This window comes from Branchiostoma belcheri, unplaced genomic scaffold (genome assembly GCF_001625305.1).
Source record: "Branchiostoma belcheri isolate BF01 breed outbred unplaced genomic scaffold, Haploidv18h27 scaffold25, whole genome shotgun sequence".
Classification (NCBI taxonomy): Eukaryota; Metazoa; Chordata; class Leptocardii; order Amphioxiformes; family Branchiostomatidae; genus Branchiostoma; species Branchiostoma belcheri.
In genome coordinates this window covers 1,751,589-1,776,204 of record NW_017803854.1, presented here as the reverse complement: position 1 = coordinate 1,776,204, position 24,616 = coordinate 1,751,589, and the positions used below count along the sequence as shown (strand labels likewise).

At 39.6% G+C, this 24,616-nt stretch overlaps 1 protein-coding gene and 1 long non-coding RNA gene across 2 annotated transcripts; one reads left to right on the top strand and one right to left on the bottom strand.

Annotated features, from left to right (window-relative positions):
* The first annotated feature begins 427 nt into the window (after positions 1 to 427).
* Positions 428 to 22,695, top strand: LOC109471575 (integrator complex subunit 3-like). Its single transcript, XM_019770926.1, has 32 exons — positions 428 to 582; positions 1,428 to 1,511; positions 1,955 to 2,038; positions 2,606 to 2,719; positions 3,226 to 3,310; positions 3,599 to 3,665; positions 4,669 to 4,810; positions 5,258 to 5,387; positions 5,790 to 5,887; positions 6,098 to 6,145; positions 6,552 to 6,695; positions 7,126 to 7,213; positions 7,633 to 7,712; positions 8,234 to 8,325; positions 8,670 to 8,761; positions 9,261 to 9,404; positions 9,728 to 9,857; positions 10,318 to 10,387; positions 10,708 to 10,811; positions 11,146 to 11,190; positions 11,408 to 11,530; positions 11,921 to 12,014; positions 12,216 to 12,275; positions 12,476 to 12,544; positions 12,800 to 12,875; positions 13,325 to 13,438; positions 13,745 to 13,793; positions 14,210 to 14,383; positions 15,542 to 15,632; positions 21,249 to 21,322; positions 21,645 to 21,792; positions 22,321 to 22,695. The coding sequence occupies exons 1-32, from the start codon at positions 508 to 510 to the stop codon at positions 22,390 to 22,392; spliced, it is 3,060 nt and encodes a 1,019-aa protein (XP_019626485.1). The 5' UTR covers positions 428 to 507; the 3' UTR covers positions 22,393 to 22,695.
* LOC109471604 lies at positions 17,044 to 20,636 on the bottom strand. Its single transcript, XR_002140308.1, has 4 exons — positions 20,489 to 20,636; positions 18,641 to 18,784; positions 18,023 to 18,094; positions 17,044 to 17,291 (listed from the first exon to the last, which is right to left on the bottom strand). It is a non-coding gene; the product is annotated as an uncharacterized LOC109471604 (long non-coding RNA).
* Positions 22,696 to 24,616: the final 1,921 nt, after the last annotated feature.

The window sequence follows — 24,616 nt, the reverse complement described above, 5'->3', positions numbered from 1 at the left end:
ATGTCACCGATCTTGTGCATTTGGGAAAGGCACTTTATATGATTTTCCTCAGTTCATTCAGTTAAAAAAGAGTACCTAGTCCTTGCTAGGGACGTCCCTCGGATAGGACGTTAAATTGAGGTCCCCTGTTTGGGGAGAGCCACACCACCACACCTTTTCGAAAAAAGAATACGGACATGCCCCAGTGTGCAATGGTCCAAATTACTGTGTGGAGATGGTGATTCAATTCAAATCACTCGGACAGAGGTCTTGTATCAGCCACGTCAGAATGACCAGTATGATGATCGTGGGCATAACTTTTAAAGGAAGGAATCAGGAATAGAAAGTACATTCCCGGTGTGAGACCCTTTATATTTACACTTTGCTGCTATACCAACAAAAATCGGTAGGCGGCGCCCCTGTACGGTGTCAACAACGATTCGCACGCTAACACTGAGAGCAGCCAACAGACCGTTCAAACTGGTGTGTGTGTGTTCCGGGGTTTTGTGCAGGACTTTGGCTGGAGCTATGGAGCCCAACCAGCCTCCAAAGACACGACTGTACGACGTGGTTTCCTTGGACCCAAAAGACGAGCTAGAGGAGGTAAGAAAGTTACTGAGATTTGTGCGAGCCGGAAAAAAAAAGAAATTAGAGCTTGCAAGTTGCAAGCAGCTAGTGGGGGAGGGGGGCAAACGCTTATCCTAAAATCTTTGATCAGTTTGAACATAGGAGTCTATAGGGCATAGATCAGACATACTCTGTCTATTTGTAACATTCCCCACCTATTAACTTAACCGTTAAGTCTCTACATGTTTTTGAAATAGAATTATGAGGCTGTATAATTTATCTAAGGTGAGAGACCTGTGTGCTTTCTCTTTTTGCAAAACCACTTGCAAACCCCACTTCCCCATTCGCAGTAGTTACAAATAAACAATGAAAAACAGAGCTCCCAACAGAAAGATCCCCGCTAGTATAGACGTGTGCATATTACAGAACATAACGTAAATCGTTTGGGAATCATACTTCTAGCATTCATATCTTCAGGGAGAAGTTTTGGTGACCTTTGACCTTAATATCATTACTGTATGTATTGAAATTTATATCCAGTGTCATTATTAATGTGACATACTGTAAATTGTGAAACTTTCACAGTGTTATATTTTTGCAGTTTTCATGACACTAACAATATATTTTCCTTGTATGACTATTAGTTACATCATTTACAGTAACTGTAAGAGAATCAGTTGATTTTTTGTATCATGAATTTGAGATACATGTACCATGAAAACCTCCCTTTCCCTCCAACAGCTAAATAAAAACACCATGAAAGTTTCACGATTCACAGTAAATCACACCAATTTTAAGAAACCTGTTACTCATAAGGTATCACACCAGGGCAATTGTTGAATGATTGCTAACTGTTGAATCTTCTGTGTTGTGACTTGTAGAAGCTAGAACGTTGCCATGAGACCTACACAGCACTGGTGGCAGGACTGTCTGATAGAGAAGCTCACGATGCCCTGAATGCCATGGTAAGAACAGCTGACAATGTTTTGGCCTGAGTCGAGTGAGGAAATAGGTGTAAAGTACCTTTCCCAAAGACACAAAATGACAAATTGGTGCCTGCCAGGGATTTGTACTCAGTAGCTACCAGGCTTCGGGAGGCGACTGGAAAGAGTAGAAATCCGCCAAATAGAGAGATAACATGCCAGGGGAGTTTGTCCGTTGAGAATGAGATAACAGTTTGCCGCTCCCGACACCTCCCGAAGCCAGTGAGTGGTAAAGGCTACTCAGAGCCTTTGGATTATAAATCAACAATCCTTTAACCATGTCAGGTTTCATAATTTTCTTCAGTCAATTTTCCTGAATATGATTATTTTAATTTTCAGAGAAACAATATTGTAATGTTCTTGTTTTTTGTAGTTTGTGTAGAGTAGCATTCCGTGTAGGTGTGAGTTTTTCATTTGTGTTGCAGGTGTGCAAAGGTATGCAGGAGCATGAGGAGATCACAATGGGTCTACTGTACAGCATCCTGGTGGAGCCAACAAGTGCTCAGAAGGTTGGTTTCTCTGTTCATTCATTTGTTCATTCACTCATTCACTCATTCATTCATTCATTCATCATTTCATGTTTTTATTCATCCATCCATCATTCACTCTTTCTACATTTTTCTTTTGTGTCTCTTGGTTTTTCATCCTATCCAAGTGCTCCTTATTTTTCTGCTCCTACTTAAGTTTGACCTCTCTCTATCTTTCTCTCATTTCCATTTTTTGTCCTTCTTCCACAAAACCCCCAAATGTTTCCCAGATATCTGCTATCTTTGATTTCATGTTTGTTTGTTTTTATTATTCCATCATGTAATCACAAGACCCGGTGACAGCACAGTCTAGCTTTTCCAACTTATTTTAATGCCACTAACATAGAGGACAACAACACAATACCTATTTTAACCAGGGTGAAGTAAGAAGTTGTGTAAAGTGCCTTTCCCAGGGGCACAAAATCAGTGGCTTGATAGGGTTCAAACCTCGGACCTCTTGGTTCCGAGGCGGACACTCTACCATTACGCCACATGACCCCACAATTTCATATTTTAACTGATAGATATTTTTTAACACCCTGTTGTTAGCGCCTGAGCGACCTGACACTGATCTCGCGTGACGGCCTGGGACTGGTCCTGGTCAAACTGAACCAGCTGGTGACCAACCACTTCTCCAAACTACTGGAGTCTGTCAGGACACAGGTGAGTCATAATACTGTATACTATTTTGGACAGGTGCAGGTAGACATCAGAAATTCCAGCAGAGCTCCAATGTTACCTGCACTAACCTGCATATACAGGTAGTATTTTAAGTCCTGCACATGTATTTTTACTGACAATGACAATGTTATTACATTGTCATTGTCAGTAAAAATGACAAACAAACTGACAATGACAAACTTATTACTACAGGTATATAAGTAACAAGTGTTATACTTCTGTGCTATAACTATAGGTACAGGTATATAAGTAACAAGTGTTATACTTCTGTGCTACGTCTCTAACTACAGGATCTATCTACATGATCTCCTCTCTCTTTTTGAAACATGTATGAACAAATTTACATAGCTTTTCATTTACATCGTAGTGCTTGGATGTCATAATATATTTGAACAGTTCTGCTTTTGACAAGTATGTATATTTCTTCTCTAACTCTTTACTACACAAGTAAATGTGGATCTCTAACCCTGTGTGTTCTTGCCTCACAGGTCCTGTGGTTGACCCGAGAACTGATCAAGACTTCTGTAGCAGGAACAGACGGCCTCTGCCTGTCACTTCTCAAACAGATCATAGGTTAGTAGCAGTCTTGGAACTCATAACCGTATTTACTGCAAAATTGGAAATTTTGGCAAGACTGTTGTTCTAGAATTCAGAGCTGTATGGACTGCAAAATTGGAAATTTTGGCAAGACTTTTAGGGCACATATTTGAACCATTTTGTTCTGGAAAACTGTATCGCGCTTTGGTTAAGTTACAGAAATACATGTAGAGTACTGCAAATCCTAAGCATTTTACAGTAAGTAGAGTTAGATTTGAGCATTGATTGGGGAGCTGTTTAACTGTGAAAATCTGTTGACCACAGGAGGAGACGTCTCTCAGAAGAACGTGTGGCTGGCAGAGTCTGTGCTGGACGTCCTCGCTGATAACAGGTACATGTATGGGGAACATTTTGGTCAGTGTCGTATTTGTTCTGTCACATATATGCAAATCAGTTTCACGTACATGCAAAATATTAACAGGCAAATAAGGCACTGACAACATGTTGATGACTCCTGGGTATAGAGGAGCACGTTGGCAGAACGTACTGCGCCTGTGCAAAACCCATAATGTATTGTACATACATGTAGCACTTTGTCAGAATGTCTCAGTGATATATATTTGAGTGATATTTTTATAACATACTACAATTCACAAATGTTGTGTCAGAGAAGATATTGGCTGCAACGGGCAACATCACCCAAACATCCAACTGAAACTGTCAATAATCTGGGTTTTGCACAGGTTCAGTACATTCTGATGACATGCTGTATGCAGGTATAATTGTTTTGGGTGTAATTCTTTTTGATTTAAGGATGTACTACATGTAAGCATACCAGGAAATTTCCTCACAGTTAGAATTCTGAAGAGGTTAAGTTACCAAAGTACATTTTGAGATACAAGTAGTACACCTATTTGTGAATACCAATTCAGCCTTAGGCCACACCAATTTAATTTGTTGGTTCTCGGATTTTTTCAGAAAAAATATGAAGCGACAGGGCGAAAAAAATAAAAAATAAAAACAGGTCTAGGCATCCTATTATAGGCTTAAATGCTACGAAATGAGCCATGAAGTCAACACAAAAGGCTGGGTCAAAATTTAAACATTGAATTTTGAACTTTTAATCAAACCACTGCAATGATAGATGGGAAAACTGTAACAACTACAATGTAGGAAGAAAAGGACTTTCCTCAACTGTTGGGGGCAAAACATGAGCATTTTTCAGTTGATTCAGAACCAGAATCATATATTTTTTTTTTTTTTTGCAAATCAGAAAAAAACGAAGGGGCGAATCCGAGAACCAACAAATTAAATTGGTGTGGCCTTAGGTTGGTCTGTTAAGACACTAAACAATTTACATGTAAATTTTTGTCTTATGTTTTCCCCTATGTTAGACCGTGGCTGGACAAACACCCCGTGTTGGTGTCCATCTCTGTCTACACGTACCTACGACTAGTGGAGGACCATGGAGCTCAGGCCTTAGCTACGCTCAGGCAGAAGGAAGTGGACTTTTGTGTGGCACTACTCAGAGAAAGGGTCTGTAGTACATTTTGTAACCTGTATTATACTTTTGTAAAGGTTGATTTGTTAGTGTGCATTCTGTAGACTATAGATTATATAAATGATTAATTTATCTTTTCACATCTGCTTTTTCGTTTCTCACAGACACAGTCAAACTTTGCTGTGATTGCTCTGATTCGATTTTCTCTCATTGTTTAAAAATGGTCTGATTTGAAAACTGTCATTTCTGTCAATAGACACACTTAGCTGTGATTGGTCTCGTTTGAAGTGAGTGTCATTCCTCACAATGGACAGACTGCTCCGTGATTGGTCTGCTTTGAAATAACAGTGGACACACTTTGCTGTGATTGGTCTGATCTGAAATAACAGTGGACACACTTTGCTGTGATTGGTCTGCTTTGAAATAACAGTTGACACACTTTGCTGTGATTGGTCTAATTTGAATTCTGTCATTCCTCACAGTGGACAGACTGCTCTGTGATTGGTCGGGACCTGATCCGGCTCCTGCAGCACGTTGCCCGTATCCCGGAGTTCGAGCGTCTGTGGAGAGACATGATCACAAACCCACAGACACTCAGCCACCAGTTCACAGGCAAGTAAACCTCCATTATAATGTAGAAATACAAAGGTCCAAAGAAGTTTTGTTGGAATGTTTACAGAGTCTTTTAAGGGCTGGGTCCCAGGCATTCAACGGAAAGTGCGCCTCCATAAAAATGTAGAAAAATTTTAAGCATGTTTATGGATTCTTTTATTACTTAGTTTTAGGGACAGAGGGTGCTTAGATTTTGTACCTGATTTTGAAGACATGGGCAAACTTCTGATGCAATGTCCACAAGACTTATTTTGATTTTTTTAGGACATTATTAACATACTTTTGAACCTCCTTTGTCTTTGGAATTGCCTTTTGTAATGACACTGTGTAAATTAAATAACTTTGCATGCTTTCACATGTTAAAATTGCCTTTGTAAATTTGTGTTGCGTGCGTTTCTCCAGGACTGTCTCAGCTGATGACGTTACGAACATCGCGTAAGTTCCTGGCCTGCCGACTGACTCCAGAGATGGAGAACAAACTACTTTTCCTCACCTCTAAGGTTTGTGTCAGTTTCTGTTCCTGAGAAATCAAATTGTAATGTCAGTGCTTAGATTGCATCAGTTCTTTCTTTTGTATATTTTGACTTCTAGGTACCAAATTCTTAAGGTATTGTTTATTGCACATCTGTTTTTGTGATGCACACTTTGTGCCCTTTGATGTTAATTAAAATGTTATATACAGGCTTCATGACTTTTGTTTCAATCTGTAGGTTCGATTTGGTCAACAACAGAGATACCAAGACTGGTTTCAGAGACAGGTTAGAACAGTTCAAGACATTTTCACATAAATCTGCATCTGTATCTGTAAATGATTGTGACTAGATGGTTAATTGATTGAAAGTTGGTACATAGAGGAGGACCAGTAAGAGTAATCTTCGAAAGTACCCCTAATTATTCACCCTTCGCATAGTGTAAATGTGTTGCAATGCTTGATACTGAGGACAATTGCAATGTGCTCCCTTATAATGTGTCTTTGTATAATATAATATAATATTGTGTATTCAACCCTGACAATATTCTAGCCTGGAATCCAGCCCTACAAGACTTAGTCTATGAGTCACCGCCACCTGTACGGATGGATTCCAGGCTAGACAGTTCAGCTCTATGGCAGTCATTTTAGACATATAAACCATTCTACTACTATTTCTACTACTCCACCCACAGTACTTGAGTACTCCAGAGAGCCAGTCCCTGCGCTGTGACCTGATTCGCTACATCTGCGGCGTCATCCATCCCTCCAACGAGATCCTGTGTTCCGACATCGTCCCGCGCTGGGCTCTCATTGGCTGGCTGCTCATGTCCTGCAAGGTAACGTGTTTGCCCACAGGGGCTCAAAATACTGGGTGCATGTGCACCTTAGGCCACATTGACTTAATTTTATGGATGACATCCTATTAAGACCCCCAAACTAATGCGTGTGGGCAAATACAAAATTCCCAAAATGCTGCTAAACCACAGGAATACAAAGCTGGTGTTGTGAATTGGTGGTGGTACACAACTACTTTTACGACAAGCTGGCACATGCTGGCTTTCTGTGACATACTGAGTTCTAGACTAGAGTTCTGTGGAGCTTCAGCGGCCCGGGTGCCAAACTCCCTACTGTCACTGGCTACCATGGACTATGGAGGATGGCACCCAGGCCAGGCCTAACCAAGGATTGAGGTGTTCAAAAACTAGTAGTTTGCCAGATGGAATTTGTCACAAGTGTTCAAAGTTGACTTAATTTTTTTTCTTACAGTCCAATGTTGCAGCGTCCAACGCCAAACTGTCGCTGTTCTACGATTGGTTGTTCTACCAGCCTGACAAGGACAGCATCATGAATATAGGTATGTCTGTTGTCTTTTCATATGTGCTGGAAATCTTGAAATGTTTCTTTTGTTTTTATTTTCACATTTTTTTCAGCAAACTCTTAACAGCAAATTACAACACGGTGAATATGCCAATAGATGACTATTATACTACAGAATTGCTTCAACTGTGAACTTAAAACGCTTCAAATAAGCTCCTTTCCCTTTTACAGAAGTCACAACAAAAATAAATGAATCTACACTGTAGTTTTTTTCCCATATGAAAACCCTTGTACAATTTACATTTGTACATGTAACTTTTAGAATGTAACTAGAGCCATCTAAGATGCCGAAGTAGTTGCAAAGAATTTCACCCCCATTTTCTACGCAAGTACTGAAGATAAAGATAACTTGAAGTAAGTTATGATCAACTAATAGCTTTTTTTCTTCCCTTCTAGAACCAGCCATTTTAGTGATGCACCATTCTCTACGCTCCCATCCACACATCACTGCTACACTTCTAGACTTCCTGTGTCGGGTAGGTGACTACTTTTTCTTTCTTTACTTCCAAGGAAAGAAGTCTTGTTTTTGGTAGCTAAGCTATACATATAGGTTGACAGCATGTGGGTTGGGGAAGATTGACAGACAGAATGGCAGGTTAAAAGGTCAGACACAAGAAATGAGGTGAACTTTAAGGTCCCAAAATCTCGCACGGGGGGCATCTGGAAATAGAGGTCGATATGGGGGGAAATTCAGGAAGCTGAGAATTGCAGCACCTGTCAGTTTCTGTCTCGCAGGGACTGGGAACTGTGTGTTACCATACTATCTGAGACTGTGATGACTGGTTTCCATGGTGACAGAGAATCCTGAGCTCCTATTGGACAGTGGTTGCCATAGTGATAAAGAATCTGAGCACCTATTGGTAGTTCTGAGAATGGGAATGGTTCTCTCCAGGTGTATGACCACAAGCTCTGGAGGAGAATGCCCAATCATGATGACCACTAATTTGGTGCCAAAAGGCAAGAAGAATGTTTATTAAGCTGTCTCCTTGTCTTTCAGATCATTCCAAACTTCTTCCCACCGTACGAAGCCCAGGTGAGACAAGGGATCCACACCTCCCTGAGACAGATCTTAGAGAAAAGGGTTCTACCGTAAGTCAACTTACTATTACAAAAAGTCAAGTTATTTTTATGCAAATATCTTTTAGTTATTTATTACACTTTGTATGTTCTGTCACGTAACTTAATTTGGTTTCTGAATACCAAATAGTGAATGGTGTTAGATTTACTCATAACTAAGAAAAGTTGACAGTACTGCATACTTATGCAATACAATATTATTATTATCTTAATACTGTACTGTAATTCCTTTGAAATGCATAATGCCCTTTGTGTAAAGTACATGTAAGTGTAAGTCATTGATTGATTGATTGATTGATTGATTGATTGATTGATTGATTGATTGGTTGATTGATTGATTGATATTCCCATATTAGGTCCCTGTCTCCATTGTTTGACAACCCGAAGCTTGACAAAGACCTGAGGGTCATGATCAGAGACAAGTTTTCTGAGTTCTGTACAGCAACAGGTGGGTGACTGTCATGCCGCTTAGAACGACAAGGGGGCGCTTTTTTTCATTTCATCTTCTTGATAACTTTTTCTATCTACTGGTCTTTTTGGGTTGGCTGTTAAATGTATTGAGTACCCAGTATTGTTAACTAGTATAGAACAACTACAAATTGGCCTATTTTATACTGCATCGCGATTTTGTTTGCCTGTATATTTGCAGTTGTCAAACCTTGTTTATAATTAGTTTCCAAGTGCATGTCATGTTTTACAGTATAGTAAATCTTAATGTGCCATGTTTTCATGGTGTCACATATATATATATATATATATATATATATGTTACCTGTTGAAATTATGTTTACCGGTAATAGACGTTACACACTATAGTTACCGTAACTGTCTGTGACAATAGACCATGTTAGGAAATGTACATTGAAAGTAAAAAGTGACTTCAGAGTGTATATTCTATGTGAAAAGAATAGATTTTAAAAGTCTTCGCTATTCTTGTTTAATCTCAGCGTCAGCGGCTAAAGTTCCTGTAGAAGAACCGCTCCTCGTGAAGCCAGAGGTCGTTCTCATCAGTTCAGACAACGACAAAAACAACGACAGGGAGTACGTGGGAGAGGTGGCCTTCAGCGACGACGAGGAAGAGGAGGTTGGGGGTAAGATAGCATTCTTGTTTGTTTGTATGTTTGTTTGTTTTAACCATTGTTTATTCCTGGGAAGCTCAAATCAGCCTGCAGGCTGCTTTTCAGTGAGGTTTGGGGGAAGAGGTAAGACAAAATGTATAACAAAGATACAGTGTATAAATTGATTCTTTATTGACTTGAGAAAAGTACACTGTCAGGGACTTTCATCATGGCCTAATACAGATACACAAACTCACAACTCAGCCACCCAAAACAATGCTTCCCTACCCAGAAGAAAAAGAAAAGAAAGGAAGGAAGGTTTGCAAATTCATAACAGAAAGTTTTTGGATTGACAGGCAAGGTGCACTGGAAGTTCCGACCAATCAAGGAAGTGGACGAATCGACGGTGGACATCTCAGACCCCCTGAGACAGCTGGCACGGGACAGCGAACTGAGGGACCTGGTGGTGCAACTACAGGCAGACAGGTAGTGTTAAAGTAGAGTGGATTCATTCCTCAAGCTAACCGACATCTGTCACATTGCCTTCATTAAGACATCTGGTAGCCAGCGATAAGCCAGCAGTAAGGAGCCGGCAATAACTATGAAGGATGCACTGAGGCTAATCTGAAGCTGCATAGTTTGTATTTAGAACCGTTCAACATCAAATTATTGCAAACTTTTAAGTGTTAAAACAGCGAAACCTCCTTTCCACTCTTCCACTTTGAAAATCTCCAGGAAAATAAATGAATTTACAGACCGTAATACAGTAATTTGCAAGATGTATGCTTGAGGGCCTCACTCTGGCTTGATTTTTGGAGGATTCCAGTGTTTACAAAATGTAAGCTGTCATGAAGCTTTCTTAGGTTCTGCATTAATTTAGTGAACATGCATTTGACTGTATATAATCACTGATCCAGTGTCGTCTGCTTCCATATTTCTCCTCCAGTGATATTTCCCAGGACACAGAAGCCCAGTGTGAAGTGGTGGACAAAATCGTGGAGACCATCTTACAAATGGTGAGAGGAAGAGAATGCCACACAGTTAAGGCTACATGTATCGATCTGGTGATTATGTCTTGCACGTAATGAGCAGCTAATTCAATCACTGTGGCATGAGCAGGGCCTCTGCTGATTGGAGTATGCAGGTTAGGTAAATCAGCAGGTTTGTCCAAGTTATGAACAAATATTTAAAATAACAGACAGATAGAATAAGTCCAGTCTTTAGGCTTAGTGTACTAATGCTAAAAATGCTGGCTTTCCCCTGCATGTATGGATTTTACATTTTTGTATGCCTGGAGAATATTAAAACCTTTGTGATGACAATATTGTTTCTTCAGGAGGATTTTGAGAGTGAAGTTGCGTCACCCCTCGCTGACTGTCTGTCGGAGTTGTTCAGGAAACAGTTGTCAGGAAAAGTCTTACCTGCTGAAGCTACACAAGAGTAAGGGACTTATGTCTATTAGTTACATTTTTAATGAATTCACGTCACAATATGCATTGTATATTCATTTGTACTTGCATTGGTACAATTATTAAGGCAACCTGTTAGTAAATATAAAATGTATGTATAATACATGTATTGTACAAATGAGCATATAAGATTTGTTTTACTGTTAACAAGTTATTGACACAAGCTATTGAAATGAAATACTGCATGTGATATTGATATGATGCAATATGATATGATGTGATATGATACAATATGATTTGATATGAATTGTGAAAGTTATTTATAGTCTGAACTAAAAAAATATTATGCCATTGACTTTTTCTAGGTCCATTCTTGAGTCGATTGAAAAGCCAGTCTACGTCATTTTCAGGTAAGGGCAGAAATGTTCTCAGTTTTATTACTTGGAATGACATTGTCAATGTTTTTCTTTTTGCTATCTACTAGGCAGTACCAGTAGTTTGAAGGAATGAGCTTCTACTTGAAATGTCTGACAGTTTTCAAAATCTATCCAGTTGCATCAGTAAGAATTTCCTTGTGTATCTCATCACCTGGATGTCTAACCTTCATGCTGTGATTCCGTTGATCAGAAACCTGTGTCAGATGTCTGAGGACTCGTACCCAAGTGTGGAGATCCTGTACACACTGATGGACAAGTTATACCAGCGCCAGCCCAGACTCGGCTACCACCTACTCTACTATCTGTCTGTCAGGTAACTGTCACAGCACAAACTGTTGTTTATTTGTTTGTTTCTTTGTTTGTTTGTTTATTAAGATTTGCCACATTTGTGGAAGGATTGTCATAACAGGGAGCTACACTTTGGGTACCTTACATGTAGGTAAATGTTCAAATAACATTCAGTGAACGCGAGGTTGGCATGTTTCTGTACTCCTTTGCCTAGCCCCAAGTTTGCAGCCCTAAACTACATGTAGGGTGACCCTAAACCAGGATGAACCTAAACTAGGGTGACCCCCTTTTTTGTACGAGATACATGTACTTCACCAAGTTGTACAGTCAAAAATTTGGGGTAAGTCCAATTTCTTGTGTGAAAATACAGTTCCCAACTTGGTTCACAATGTTTCTCTGTCTGTTTCTGGTTCAGTAAGGTGACAGAAGACAAGGCCAGAGTGTATGAAGACTTCAGTGACCACACCCAACTCAGAGATCTGGAAACATGTCTCATGATGGACATTAAGGTTAGAAACTTTTTCAAGACCTCATTTAATTTTAATGAGATACTGATTTTTTTTTGGTCTACGGGTTCAAAAACAAAGTTTTTTAAACCCTTAGTTTCCTTAACATTTTGAAGTTTATGTCAACTTATTGATTGTATGATGTACAGATTCTATATCATATGTAAAATGCTAAATGCTTCTGTCACAATTGTTCTCTCCCAGGAATGCCAAGACAACGACATTTCCCTGTTGTGTTACCTGGTACCTTTTGTCTACACTCAGGTAAGTCTGAAATTCTTTTAAAAATCTAGTCCTTTTAAGGTATAGGTACATCTTAAAAGATGAATTTAAGACGATAATTTACAATTACAGTAGTGTATACAGACTCCAAAAAATTGTTATGATCACTCTATGTTAGAGGGCACTCATTAATTGATGAGAATTAGTTGATAGTTTTCCTGATTTTGTGCCTTATTTTCCAGTTCCCCAATGTTTCTGTTGGAAACACGGAGCTTCTTAACCTAATAGTTGCAGTCATCGACCCAGCTCAGGTTAGTAGTAAACTACCCCGTTAACAAACAAATTATAAAATTAATATACTTTAGTAAGTACTTTTGATTAGATGGAATGCATAGTCCACAAATAATCTGCTACATTTTATCATGCTACAATATTTTCAATACCAGATACATATGTACATTTTGTACATACCTCTATGAATCATAAAAATTCAAAGGAAATGTGAAAAAAAAGATTTGAGAAGGAATGTTGTGCTGTTGTTTTTTCATGCTTTGTATTTGTTTCAGCTACAAGAACTGGTGTTCCAAGTCATGCTGGGAAACCTGACTACATTTAGAAAGGAATCTGTTGCAAATGTTCTCTGTAAGTACAGTTACATGTACTTATCAGTCCTATACTGTATACATTCAAATGAAAGATAGGAAATGAGATTTTTCTCTGGGAAGCAAACACACAAACAGACACACCGAAGAGTATGGATATTATAAGACTATTTACATGTAGACACCCTCTGAAAATGTGTGGACCAAAGTTCAGACTTCTTTCCCTTTAGCTTGTTCTCGTGCTGTTATCCTACATGTAATGTTATATATTATTGAGTTTTTTTCAAGTCAGAGAACAATGGATTCAGATGATGTGGTGTTTTTACTAGGCTCTATTTTTTTTTTTACCTTTTTATACGCCAGCCATTGCCTGGCAAATGGATACAGCCTTGCCAATTTGATACTGTCTTTGCAGCCACCAAAGGATCTGCTTGGAGATTAATAGTTTACCTTTACACACATGTACAAAGTTAACCTTTGACATTCCAGTGGCGAGTCTGAACTGGGAGAGTTTTGAGCAGTACGCAGTGTGGCAGCTGTTCCTGGCTCATGACATCCCAGTGGAGGCAGTTCTTCCCATCCTACAGAAGGCTAACTATAAAGGTGGGTAGACTGGGAAAGATACTGTTACTCATAGAAATATCCATGTCTTTGTAGCTATCAGAGACTTATCTAATAGTACAAAAATGTATGTGTATGGAAGGAAGTTCTGAACAAAGAATTTACACAAATTTAATGAGAAAAGTAAAAATACCACAAAAAAATACCCAGTGACACATGCAATAGAGGAGAAAAATATACATATTCTGTACACCAGGAAAGGAACTTTTAAACTTTTCACATAGGTTGATAGGACTTAAATATGCAAATGTGACTTCAGAATTAATTCTGTTATTTATGTTATTTCAGACCATTCAGAGGCCCTGACCAACACATTATTAATGCTGAAGGTAGAAAGGTAAGTTTGTGCGTGTGTGTGCGTGCTTGTGTGTGTGTGTGTGTGCAATTGTATACAGTTCATGAATATGTACAATGTACATGTACATGTATGCTGTTGATAGTCTTGCCAGTGGAAGGCCTGCTCCAATTAGCGTGATGTTGTCAGGCTACTAAAATAGACCTGTTCATCCATTCATTCAAAATCCATTTTATTACTGTAACAATGTTACAGTTTTAAGTTGTTGTTTTTTTAAGATTTGCAACTACCTTCCGCAGACTGACGTTGGAGATGATTCCTTACATGATGATTCGATACTGTAGCGAGCAGGACCACTTCACCACATTCCACACCCCATCCATCCATCCATCCATCCATTCATTCATTCATTCATTCATTTATTCATCACAAGTCTAACAAATGACTTCCCTATGCAGACCAACATTAGAGATGGTTCGTTACGTGATGATCCGTGATTGTAGTGAGCAGGACCACTTCACCACCTGTATCCTGCGGCAGTGGTCGCTGGACCACGAGGAACGGCTCGCCGACCTGGTCAAGTCCATGGTCTTCAAGTTCAGCAGCAGCACCCCAACCAGGAAGAGTAAAAGGTGAAGTTGAAGTCCGACACTGCAAGCACGTCAGTAGAACGTACAATCATGTATTACTCCTGGATTTTGTTGGATGTTCTGTCAATGATGCTTTAGAAGTTTGGCTATTGCAGATGATATCTTTTCTGACACAACATTTGAAAACTACAGCATAGAGGGGATGACGTTTAAATGAGACTTTCTGGCAAAGTGCACAATACATTGTGGTTCGCGGAGCCGCAATGTGTTTTGCTGGTGTGCTAGTTGGACAATGCAATGGTTCTCTATATGATTGTCATTCCTTACGTGTGTGGAAGTATCGTTTTGAGTGTCAGCAGAACATACTGTGCCTCTGCAAAACAAGGATTTTTCACGGTTTTTGTTGGGTGTTGCATCTTTTTTCAGAATTTTGCCCACTGTCAGATGTATTTCTTTCTTTAGGATTTGGTTGACCCTGACTTCATACTACATGTATTACTAGTTGGAAGATGTAAAGAGGTAAAAGTATGATTTAAAAGACAACAAAACACACACAGCTTCTCAGAGCTTGCTCTTTTATTTTATGCAATTTGCTAAGCGACCTGTCAAATCCTCTGTGGTAGCCTCTAGCTTAAACAGGGTGTACAATAAAAATTTTTGTCTAGTGCATGACAGGGCTCTAGCCATCTTGAAATTTTTATCTGTCAGCCTAGGTTCATCATTAGATTTGGGGAGGGGAATGTGGTAGGCGCTCGCAATTTAGGGGATCCGGAGGCATGCTTCCGGGGAAATTTTAGATTTTCAAGCCTTCAAAAATGCAATTTTCCACATTTTGAGAGGCCTTAAATGGTGTTGAGAGTAGTTGTTGGTGGTCTTTTGGATGTTTTCATATTTTTACCCAGGATTTTTGCCAGTTTTGTCTGTCAAGGTTGACAGATTGGTTTAAAAAAATGTCTGTCACATGCCACAGAGTTCCGGTAATTGATGGAAAAACTGGTCCTGACTAGAGCCCTGGTGCATGATCTCCTAGCCTCCTTTTGAGGCGTTCTGGGATCGATCTTTTTTTTTTCTGATCAAACGTAGATCGCACGCAATGGAAGCTCCACGGAGAACTATGTAGAGTTGCCGGCTGGAGCTTGTATTTCGTGCGTGATCTCCGAGCTGCCAGCTTTTGGATCAGACAGATTTTTGCATTTTCAGAAGTACGAGTAGTCGACAGCCGACCCCGACAACGCACCAGGTGCTGGGACACCTGGACAACCTGCGACAGGTGTGCACGCCCAGGCAGACATGTGAGTACTACTAATCAAGTAATTGTTGTTCGTACATGTAGTACCAGGGCTCGAAATTAACGGTGTCCCGATTGCCACTGACCACTAAAAGTTTTGCCGCGACAACTAAAAAGACACTTTGGGACATTTTGGGGACAATAGAAAAATAATCAACTGCAGAATATCAACCCTTCTTTTGTTTACCAGGCACACGTCCCGGTTTTTGGCTCCGGAAAAGTCCCCTCAAATTTCCTGTCTGCTTTGCAATTATTGTGCACCTGGGAGTCAGAACGTAAGCAAAATAAAGTTGAAGTCATACAATACTTCCAAAAAACAGGTTGGGAAAGTTCATCCTCAGTTCGGGACAGTTGAAATTTATTTTAGGGACAGTTCTGGGACAGAATAGGAAGAAAGTTAATTTTGTGGCCTGAGTACGATGTTGAACTTCATTCCAACACGAAGGGTAGTACACAAGGATCAAACTTTGAGTGACCATGTACAGTTGCCTTCATGAACCTGCAAGAGTCATGGTTACAGACACACCGAGGCAGACATGTGACTCCCACTTTCTTAAGTACTTGTTGTTTGTAGTACAATGCTGAACTTCATAGCATACTTACCAAACCTATCATAGCTCCCGAGTCCTACATGTACATCCTCTGTGCAAACTATTTGCGGAGAGGATGTAGGACTCAGGAGCTACAATAGGTTTGGTAACCTATTAGGTTTAGAACTTCATTCCAACAAAAAGGGTAGTACACAAGGATCAAACTTTCAGTGACCACGTGCGGTTGCCTTCATAAACCTGCAAGAGTCATGGTTACACACCGAGGCAGACATGTGAGTCCTACTTCTTGTAAGATTAATTGTTGTTTGTAGTACAATGCTGAACTTCATTCCAACAAAAAGGGGTATTAAGAACACAAGGATCAAATTTTTAACAACCAGTGTCGACCCTACTAGGATACTTAATGACAATCACTTCCCGACAAAAACCCATGAGAGTTACGCCTGTTACGGTGACCTTATTCACAGAAGACTTTATGAACTTGTGCACCAGCATCAGCGATTGATTCGAAGTGACTGGTTATTTATTTTCCTGATAAAGGTGAATGAATGAATGAATTCTTTATGAATGTATTATAATTCATCATTGTCTGGATTACAATAACAGCTGGATGTTGACAAGTTTCTTGCTTATGAAATGCTTAACATGAAACCGTGGCTTCTGATGATTTCTACAACAAGCAGTTTGTGCTGTAGCTGAAGCTGACTTAAAAACGCGGCAAGGCAAACTGTGCGCCTCTGACAATATTGCGCCTTTGAGCTTGGTTAGGCCAATTTGGGTCTTGGGGGTTTACGTAGAATGATATTTGATTTATTAATGTCCATATTTTTGTATGTATGTTTATGTATTGCTTTCATAATGTGTTTAAATCCAATGCTGTTTAATACTGTTTTTATTGATGTAATTAGGGGAGGGAGCTGGTAAAGGTGACCCACTTGTTCTCCCTCCCCCTCCATGCATGTGCTGGAAAATTTTAATAAACAAATAAACAAAGTAATTTTCATGGATGACGTCTGTGCGCTGTGAAGCATGCGTAGCACTGGATGATGGCGTCTCTTCATCCTTCATGCCAAACCGCTACAGCAACTAGGGTGTTCCCAACAGTTACAAGCTGGGGGGTTGAAGAGCATTGTATTTCAGTATCAACTGGATTTATTGTACTGTACATGACCAGTGGTCGAAATACTTTTTTTCAGTACTCTGCAATATTGCAGAAGAGTCAAAATTTTGTTCTGCAATTTGGAAATACTTTCTGCATGCAAATACACATGCCTCCATACTACAACCTTCTCAAAACAGTAATTCCTTTTTACATCATATATAGCTTTGTAAATCTGTACAGTAGCATTACTAGACTGCAGGAGAATTTCAGGTTTATAAGCATGAACTATGGATTGATATGCAAATTAGTGAAGACAATTTTTTGGAAGTCCAAAAGGAAACAAAAGTTAGACAAGTCAAGACAAGGATGATGCAAATTAGTGAAGAAGCTCCTGTTGTTTCAGAACAGTCTGTCCCTGGGGCCTGGAAGTTTTAGTTTGCTAAATTGAAAGCTAATGAATCTGGAGCCTATTTTTCCTTCTGTAAAATTGCAGATTGTATAATTTTTTCTTCTGCAATCTTGAAAATCTATCTGCAGATTGCAGACTGCAGGCAGGTATTCGAACACTGATGACTGTATGTTACATTGGACATACATTAATTTTGTACATTGTAGGTGAACAGTCACGAAAAAAGTGATGAAGAAAGAACTGGTGATTTTTTAATAAAAGCTTGCTCGTAACAGTAAATGACAATAAAAGAAATTAATTCAGAAATCAGAGAAAAATGTTGTAGACTTACGAGCCCTTTTCAGCCTGGCGAGGAGCAGATTGCCAGTCTTCTTCTCCGCCTTGTCTTTCCCCTGGGCAACAACTGGGGAGCATGAACAGTCAATGTTACAATCCTAGTCTCCTGATCATGGCGCCTTCCTATGTAATAATTTTACCTTTCCACATCTGCTTGACGATTAGCAAGGTGAAGTTGCAGAGTACAGTCTAGTTTGGGACCTTGTTACTTCTGCTATGGCATAGTACTTGTATTTGTTTGCTAAGGGATAGGATTGATTCAACTTACTACTAACTTTAAAAGTTAGAATAACCAGAAAGTTGACTTCGAAAATCCAGTTTTGCTACCCCGAAATTGCATAAAACAAAGGCTGTTTCCTCGGTGCTGAATGGCCTTCTGCCACTACTGTGGGCAGAAAATTAAGTTTTAAGGATTCAATATAGCCCTGATGACCAAGTACTCTACATAGGCTTGGAGCATACTGTGGCATGGTGGTGTTAATGCAGGTTTTACAGTTTCAACTTCCCTTGGTGCTGTAAAGCCTTCAGCCAAGATTTTCCCTCTCACTTCCTTTGACTACTGCATTGATTGTATATAAGATTTGGGATGACGCATGTCCTACTGTAACAGTACCTGGTGCCAAGTCACGAGGATTGCGCCCGGCTGCGGCCCGAATGTTGTCGTCGCGGCCCCTGGGAACGGGCATCAGCAGTCGATATCAGCACCGCCAAGGTGACCAACAGGAGCACGAGTTTCAGGGATCCCTTCATCTTTGCCCTACACAAGATAGTAGTTACTGTTAGTTACATGTAATTGTGCCAGTCTGTTGAGCCCACCTTTCAGACTGGTGACAGTTTGAGTTACTTTTTTGGTGTTGACTTCTCTTGACTGGTCCGTGTTGACCCAGAATTAGGCAAAATTTCAGGTGCCAGATACTGATTACATTAAAAAGTTGGTGATTAGGCCACACTTCCGAGGCTCTGGCCTGGGTGTCATCCTCTGTAGTACATGGTAGTTAGCGACAATAGGAAGCTGGCAGGAACCAAGTAAGCTACCGAGGCCCCACGAAACTCTGTAACTCAGTAGTACATGTACTTAGCTTGTCGTAAAAATTACTAAAAGTCACTATGTACTACCACAAGTCTGCAATGCCAGCTTTGTATTCCTGTGGTTTAGCAGCATTTCTTTGGCTGGAAATTTTTTTATTCACCCATGCGCACTAGATTGGGGGTCTTCAGAGGATGTCATCCATAAAATTAAGTCAGTGTGGCCTTATAATATAAATAACGTAAAAGTTAGTTGCCCAATCTAAATGCAAACTCTGCCTAAGGGAATCTTTACATATCATTACCATATTCTGAATCAGTAAACATCTCTATGCTCTTTGCTAAGTTCTAGAACTGAAGCTTTACAACAGATCATGCACTTAAATCTCAACCACATAGCAGTAGCAAAAGCGTCTAACAACACGTCTAGACTGACATGAAAGGCCACACGTGAGGTCACATACAATTACTCCTACATGAAATCATGTCAAACCTGTTTTTTCACTTCGCTGAGTGACTTTTGAACTATGAACTTGCACCTTTCAGACATAGGAGGGGCCACTTTTTGGCACGATAAACATCATACAAGTAGCTTGCATGAATGATGCAACAGTGTCACGTGATCTCTGATGGCGCAGTTGCAAATTTCTATTTTTGTGTATTTAGAAAAAGAATTTGACATTCTTGTCTGGTACCTACATTGTACATGAATGCAGTTAGCACTCACCCAACTTCAACATTTTGGATGAAGTACAGTACAGTCTCAATTAGGTTTATGTCTTTCGCCCAAGTAGGTTTATGTCTTTGATTAAACATAGATAATGCACTAACTGTAACTGACACTAATATGTAATCTGGTCACGTCTGTTACATGTTCTTACCCCACCCATTGCCCACACCTTGCCACGTAGCGTTATGTGTATTTTCTCCGTCTACTTGCCCAACAAAACTCTCTGAACAAAATTTTAGTCCACGTACCACGTTGTAGTTGAACCCCAGAAGAAGCATACAGTGAGACAAAACCTAAAACTTTCAATAAAACTGTTTGACTACTCTTCAAACAAGTGTTAACAGCCATGATAGCACATCAGGATGTCTAGACATGTTAACCCCACCCATTGCCCACACTTTGCCACGTAGTGTTACGAGTATTTTCAAGTCTACTTGCCCAACAAAGTGTAATACCCTTCTAACTCCATGGTACATGGTAATACGTTGTAGTTGAACCCTCAAAGAAGCATTCAGTGTTGAGAGAAAGCCTAGTGACTAAAACTATTCTAACTAGTCTTTTCAAAGTTAACAGCCGTGTTACCACATCTGGGTTTCTAAAAGTTTCCCTGTTGCACACTGAGTGAACTGATAAAGTGTAGCTATGTAGCGTGGGCAAACCTTCCTCAGAGATTTAAAATTCAGAATACAATGAATATATTCCCACCTGTGCAGAAAATCAGCACAAATCAGACACCAATGTTAGAGATAGTTCAGCTACGATCCGCCTCGGAATCTCTTCTGTGTGGAATGAAGTAGAACTCGTCTTTTCACTTCGGCTTATTGTGAGTCAGACAGACCATTGCAACATCAAGACAGTTAGTGTCACCTCTGACATGGGAGTGGTTAATATAATATAAACAAAAATGACAGAAGCTTGCCTTGGAGGGAAGCACACAGTTTATTGTCACAGGGATTTTTAAAGGTGCCAGTTTGTCACATATCTGTAAAGTCTTGTGTGAATAAGGTCACGTGTCTGTAATCGTAACTCTTGTGGGTTTATCAGTTAGTAGAATATTCTTCAATCAGTGACTGTTTTTGAAAGGTAGAAACACGTACCTCCAAATTTTTGTGTGTGTACATTTTGCGGGTTTATGTTTGGAAGTGATTGGTCATTGCTTATCCTGAAGAAGGCAACAGTGGACCTTGAAAATTTTACCCTTGTGTAGCCTTTGTGTTGGAATAAAGTTTGGCAGCGTCACTATGATAATTAACACATTTCAGGCTACCATGTACATTGTACATGTAAGTGGGCAGTATGTGGAGGAATTCAGGAAGCAGTGTAATACATACACCCTCCGCAGTTCTGATACCTTCTTGAAAACCCACAACACATCCTGGAGGTGTGTGAACTTGAAAGTCACAAAAACACAAAATGATATCTCTGATTCTGAAGTCTCTGATTTGTTGTTGACTCTATGTTGCAGTTTTTTGGGCAGGAAGCCCTCCTCCAGGCCCTCCAGCACATCCAACAGAGCTGCAGCGACATGCTGAAAACTAAGTGAGTTTAGTATCAGTCAGGTTATTGATAATTTGTATACATGTATGTATCAATGTAGGCAGTATAAGCACCAACCCTTTGGGGTAACGGTAACACAGCTTTGCAGGCATACAGTGTGACGGCAGATGCTATATTACGCCAAACAACCTGTTGCACCTAGCCTTTCAACATATAACTCTTGTATCCATTGACCAGACTGTATCCAAGTGGCAAATGGACACAGTCTGGCCAATGGATACTGCCTGGCCAATTTGATGCTGTATTTTGCAGCCACCAAAACATCTGCTTGGAGATGACCTTTATTTCATCTCATACAATGCAGGTTCAGTGACCTGTTTGCCCTGGCTGAAGACTTTGAGGACTCCTCCAGACCGACCAGACAGAAGACCAGGAAAGTCTCCAACACCAGCCCCAAACCCACCAAGAGAACCGCCCCCAGGGAACCTGACTCTTCTTCAGAGAGTGACACGGTAGGTGCCTTTTGGTGTCTTCAACAAGGAATCAAAGGTCTCCTTCATACATGTACATGTATACCGGTACAATGGGTAGAGTGCTCACCTTGCATTTGGTCCCTGGCCAAGTCATACCAAAGACCTACATGTACAGTATTGTACATACTGCTTTCTCTGCTTAGCTCTCAGCATTTGAGAAAGAGTGTGGGTGTTAAACACACACCACTACCAGCGGACTAGCCCCCTGCTGTAGCGATTGCACTGATGTGTGGCCCAAGGGCTACAGACACAGAGATGGGCGTTGCCATATGGGACCATGCTAATGGTTGCAGGCAGGACTTTAACTTACATTTCAAAAACTAAACCTCTGTACACAAACATGTACACATGTCTGTACCCATCTTTGTACATTAGGTTTCACCCACTATACAATCACGTTGTATATCTTGTGGCAACTTCTGTTGTGCCAAACATGAAACTGTCATACCATGCCAACATACTTTAATCTGTTGCTTACAAAACACAATTTATATTCCTTTTCTACAGGAGGAAGTCAGATCCAAACCACCCAAGAAGAAAAAGAAGTCCTCAGCCACAGTAGCATCAGACAGTGACTGATCACAAGATGTTCCCTTTTCTATCTTGCTTCTTCTAAACTTTCCAAAATGTTTGTTGTCCTTCACTTCTTCATGAACCAGCACATGAAAGTTAGGGCCTTCATTGTTATTAATACTAATTGACATTTGTATTAAGAAGACCGTATATATTGTACATAACATTTGTGTATATGTTACTTTTGATACTGATACTTTTTTGAAGGCCATGTACATGTAGATAGATTAGGACGATGTCACTTGTAACGTTGTATGGTTGGACTCTTGAATGTACAAATAGGAAAATAAATAAACTGTAGTACCAGACTAAAAGCTTTGTGTACCTATCTTCAATGTTAGGGTAAAAAAAATAGGGTAACATGTATTTTGTAAATAGCATTGAGTTTCTGTCGATTTCCCCGTCTCCCAGAAGGCAACAGACATGCATGTAATAGGAAATTGAGAATAGGAAATTTTCTGAGACCATTCTGGGACCTTTGACTAACTACATGTAGGATGTCATGCAAGGTATGCCTGAAAAGAGATTTCTACTCTTAATCCATTAGTCCATCGTAGCTGCCGGTTGTTTGAAGTTGGGGCTAGCGCCTAGCGTTCACAATCACAAAGTGGCTGCCGCCATATTTTTGCAATGACGTAATCACAGAGTTCTTAAGAACCAAGTCAACATTCGACTATCCATTCTTGGCATTTCTCATCCGACGGTGGAAAGTGGTGAAAGTTTATCAGCTTGTCATTGCTCTAAACTATGATGAACTAACAAACTAAGTGTGGAAAATCACTTTTCAGACATACATATACAATGTGTACCATGCATGACATAATGACAGATTTATCGAACCTCGTGTCCCTTTAAAGTAACTGGCATGAAACACAAGCAAACAAACGGGCTCACTGCAAATACAACACAATACATGGAAGTAGTAAGTCACTGATTCAGAAGCAGAATATGTTTTTGATCTTTATTGAGAAGTAAAGTTTTGCACATCAAAATAATAAGTTCTTTATCTCCCTCCAGCAAACTGCTGGATGCAAACCGTTGTACATTGTAGACACACATTTAACACATGGACATGCAACAAGAAATATCCACAGATTTAAAAGAAAAATACATTTGTAGACTTTACATTGAAGTTTCACAGAGAAGTGTAATTGTTTACAACTTTTAGCTATTGCCTTTCGTGTCATAAGGAACACTAGTATTTTCTAGGAGGGATTTCTGAGTGAAAATTAAGCTCCTTCTGGTAAACAGCAAAATGCATTTTCTGCTTTTCAAAGCTTAACGTGCTGCATGGGAAAAAATGACTTATCCACCAAGGGTAGGCATTCACTTTTGAACTGCAAGTTTCCTCATGTTTTTTCGAGGAACTTACATGCACATGATCGTATTCATTTTACAACTTAAAATACTGCAGCAGAAGCTCCAAATAAAGAGACCACCTTGTCATTCACATGCATAGAAGCATATGAGTACAAATTAACAGTTGCATTTTCATGATTGTCATCCCTTTACATGGTTTTTCGAAACGTTACAAATACATGTATCTAGCCTGTAAAAGACTTTGCCAAACATGATTTAAAGACAGTCTAAATGGTAAAACATAAATACATGATAGTATGCTTACAAAACCAAATAATAGAAGATGCATGCCATACAATTGTAATTGAAAAAGTGGAAACACTCATTGCAACATTGCCAAGAAAAGCTAAAACCTATAAACTTATAAGATATTAACTAAGGTTTAAAACTAAAATGGTAAAACTTTGCTATCTCTGAACGATGCACGGCTATAGTTTGAAAAAATCTCTTCATAAATATTGATCAAAATATTTTTGAGGCCATGCATAATTGCAAGAGACAGCAGTGTCATAAGTACAGAAATCAATATACAACATGATAATTTTGATATTAATGCACACAGCCAAATAATTTTACACACTTCTAAAAGACAGCTATATTGCACTTCAAAATATTTGTAAATACTGTTTGTAGTTTCCTATAAACTCTAAGTGTATTTGGGTGGGTGTGTGCATGTGTGTGTGTGTGTGTGCACGCGCGTGTGTGTGTATGCGTCAGATATAGTGTATGGAATGTTCAAAGTTACAGGCAATTCCAATAATCTCTATCTACATATCTACAACATTTACACAACCCGAATGGTATATAGATACATTTCCCATAGGGAAAAAAGGAAGGCTAGCCACATATACATAAAACAACTACACTGTTG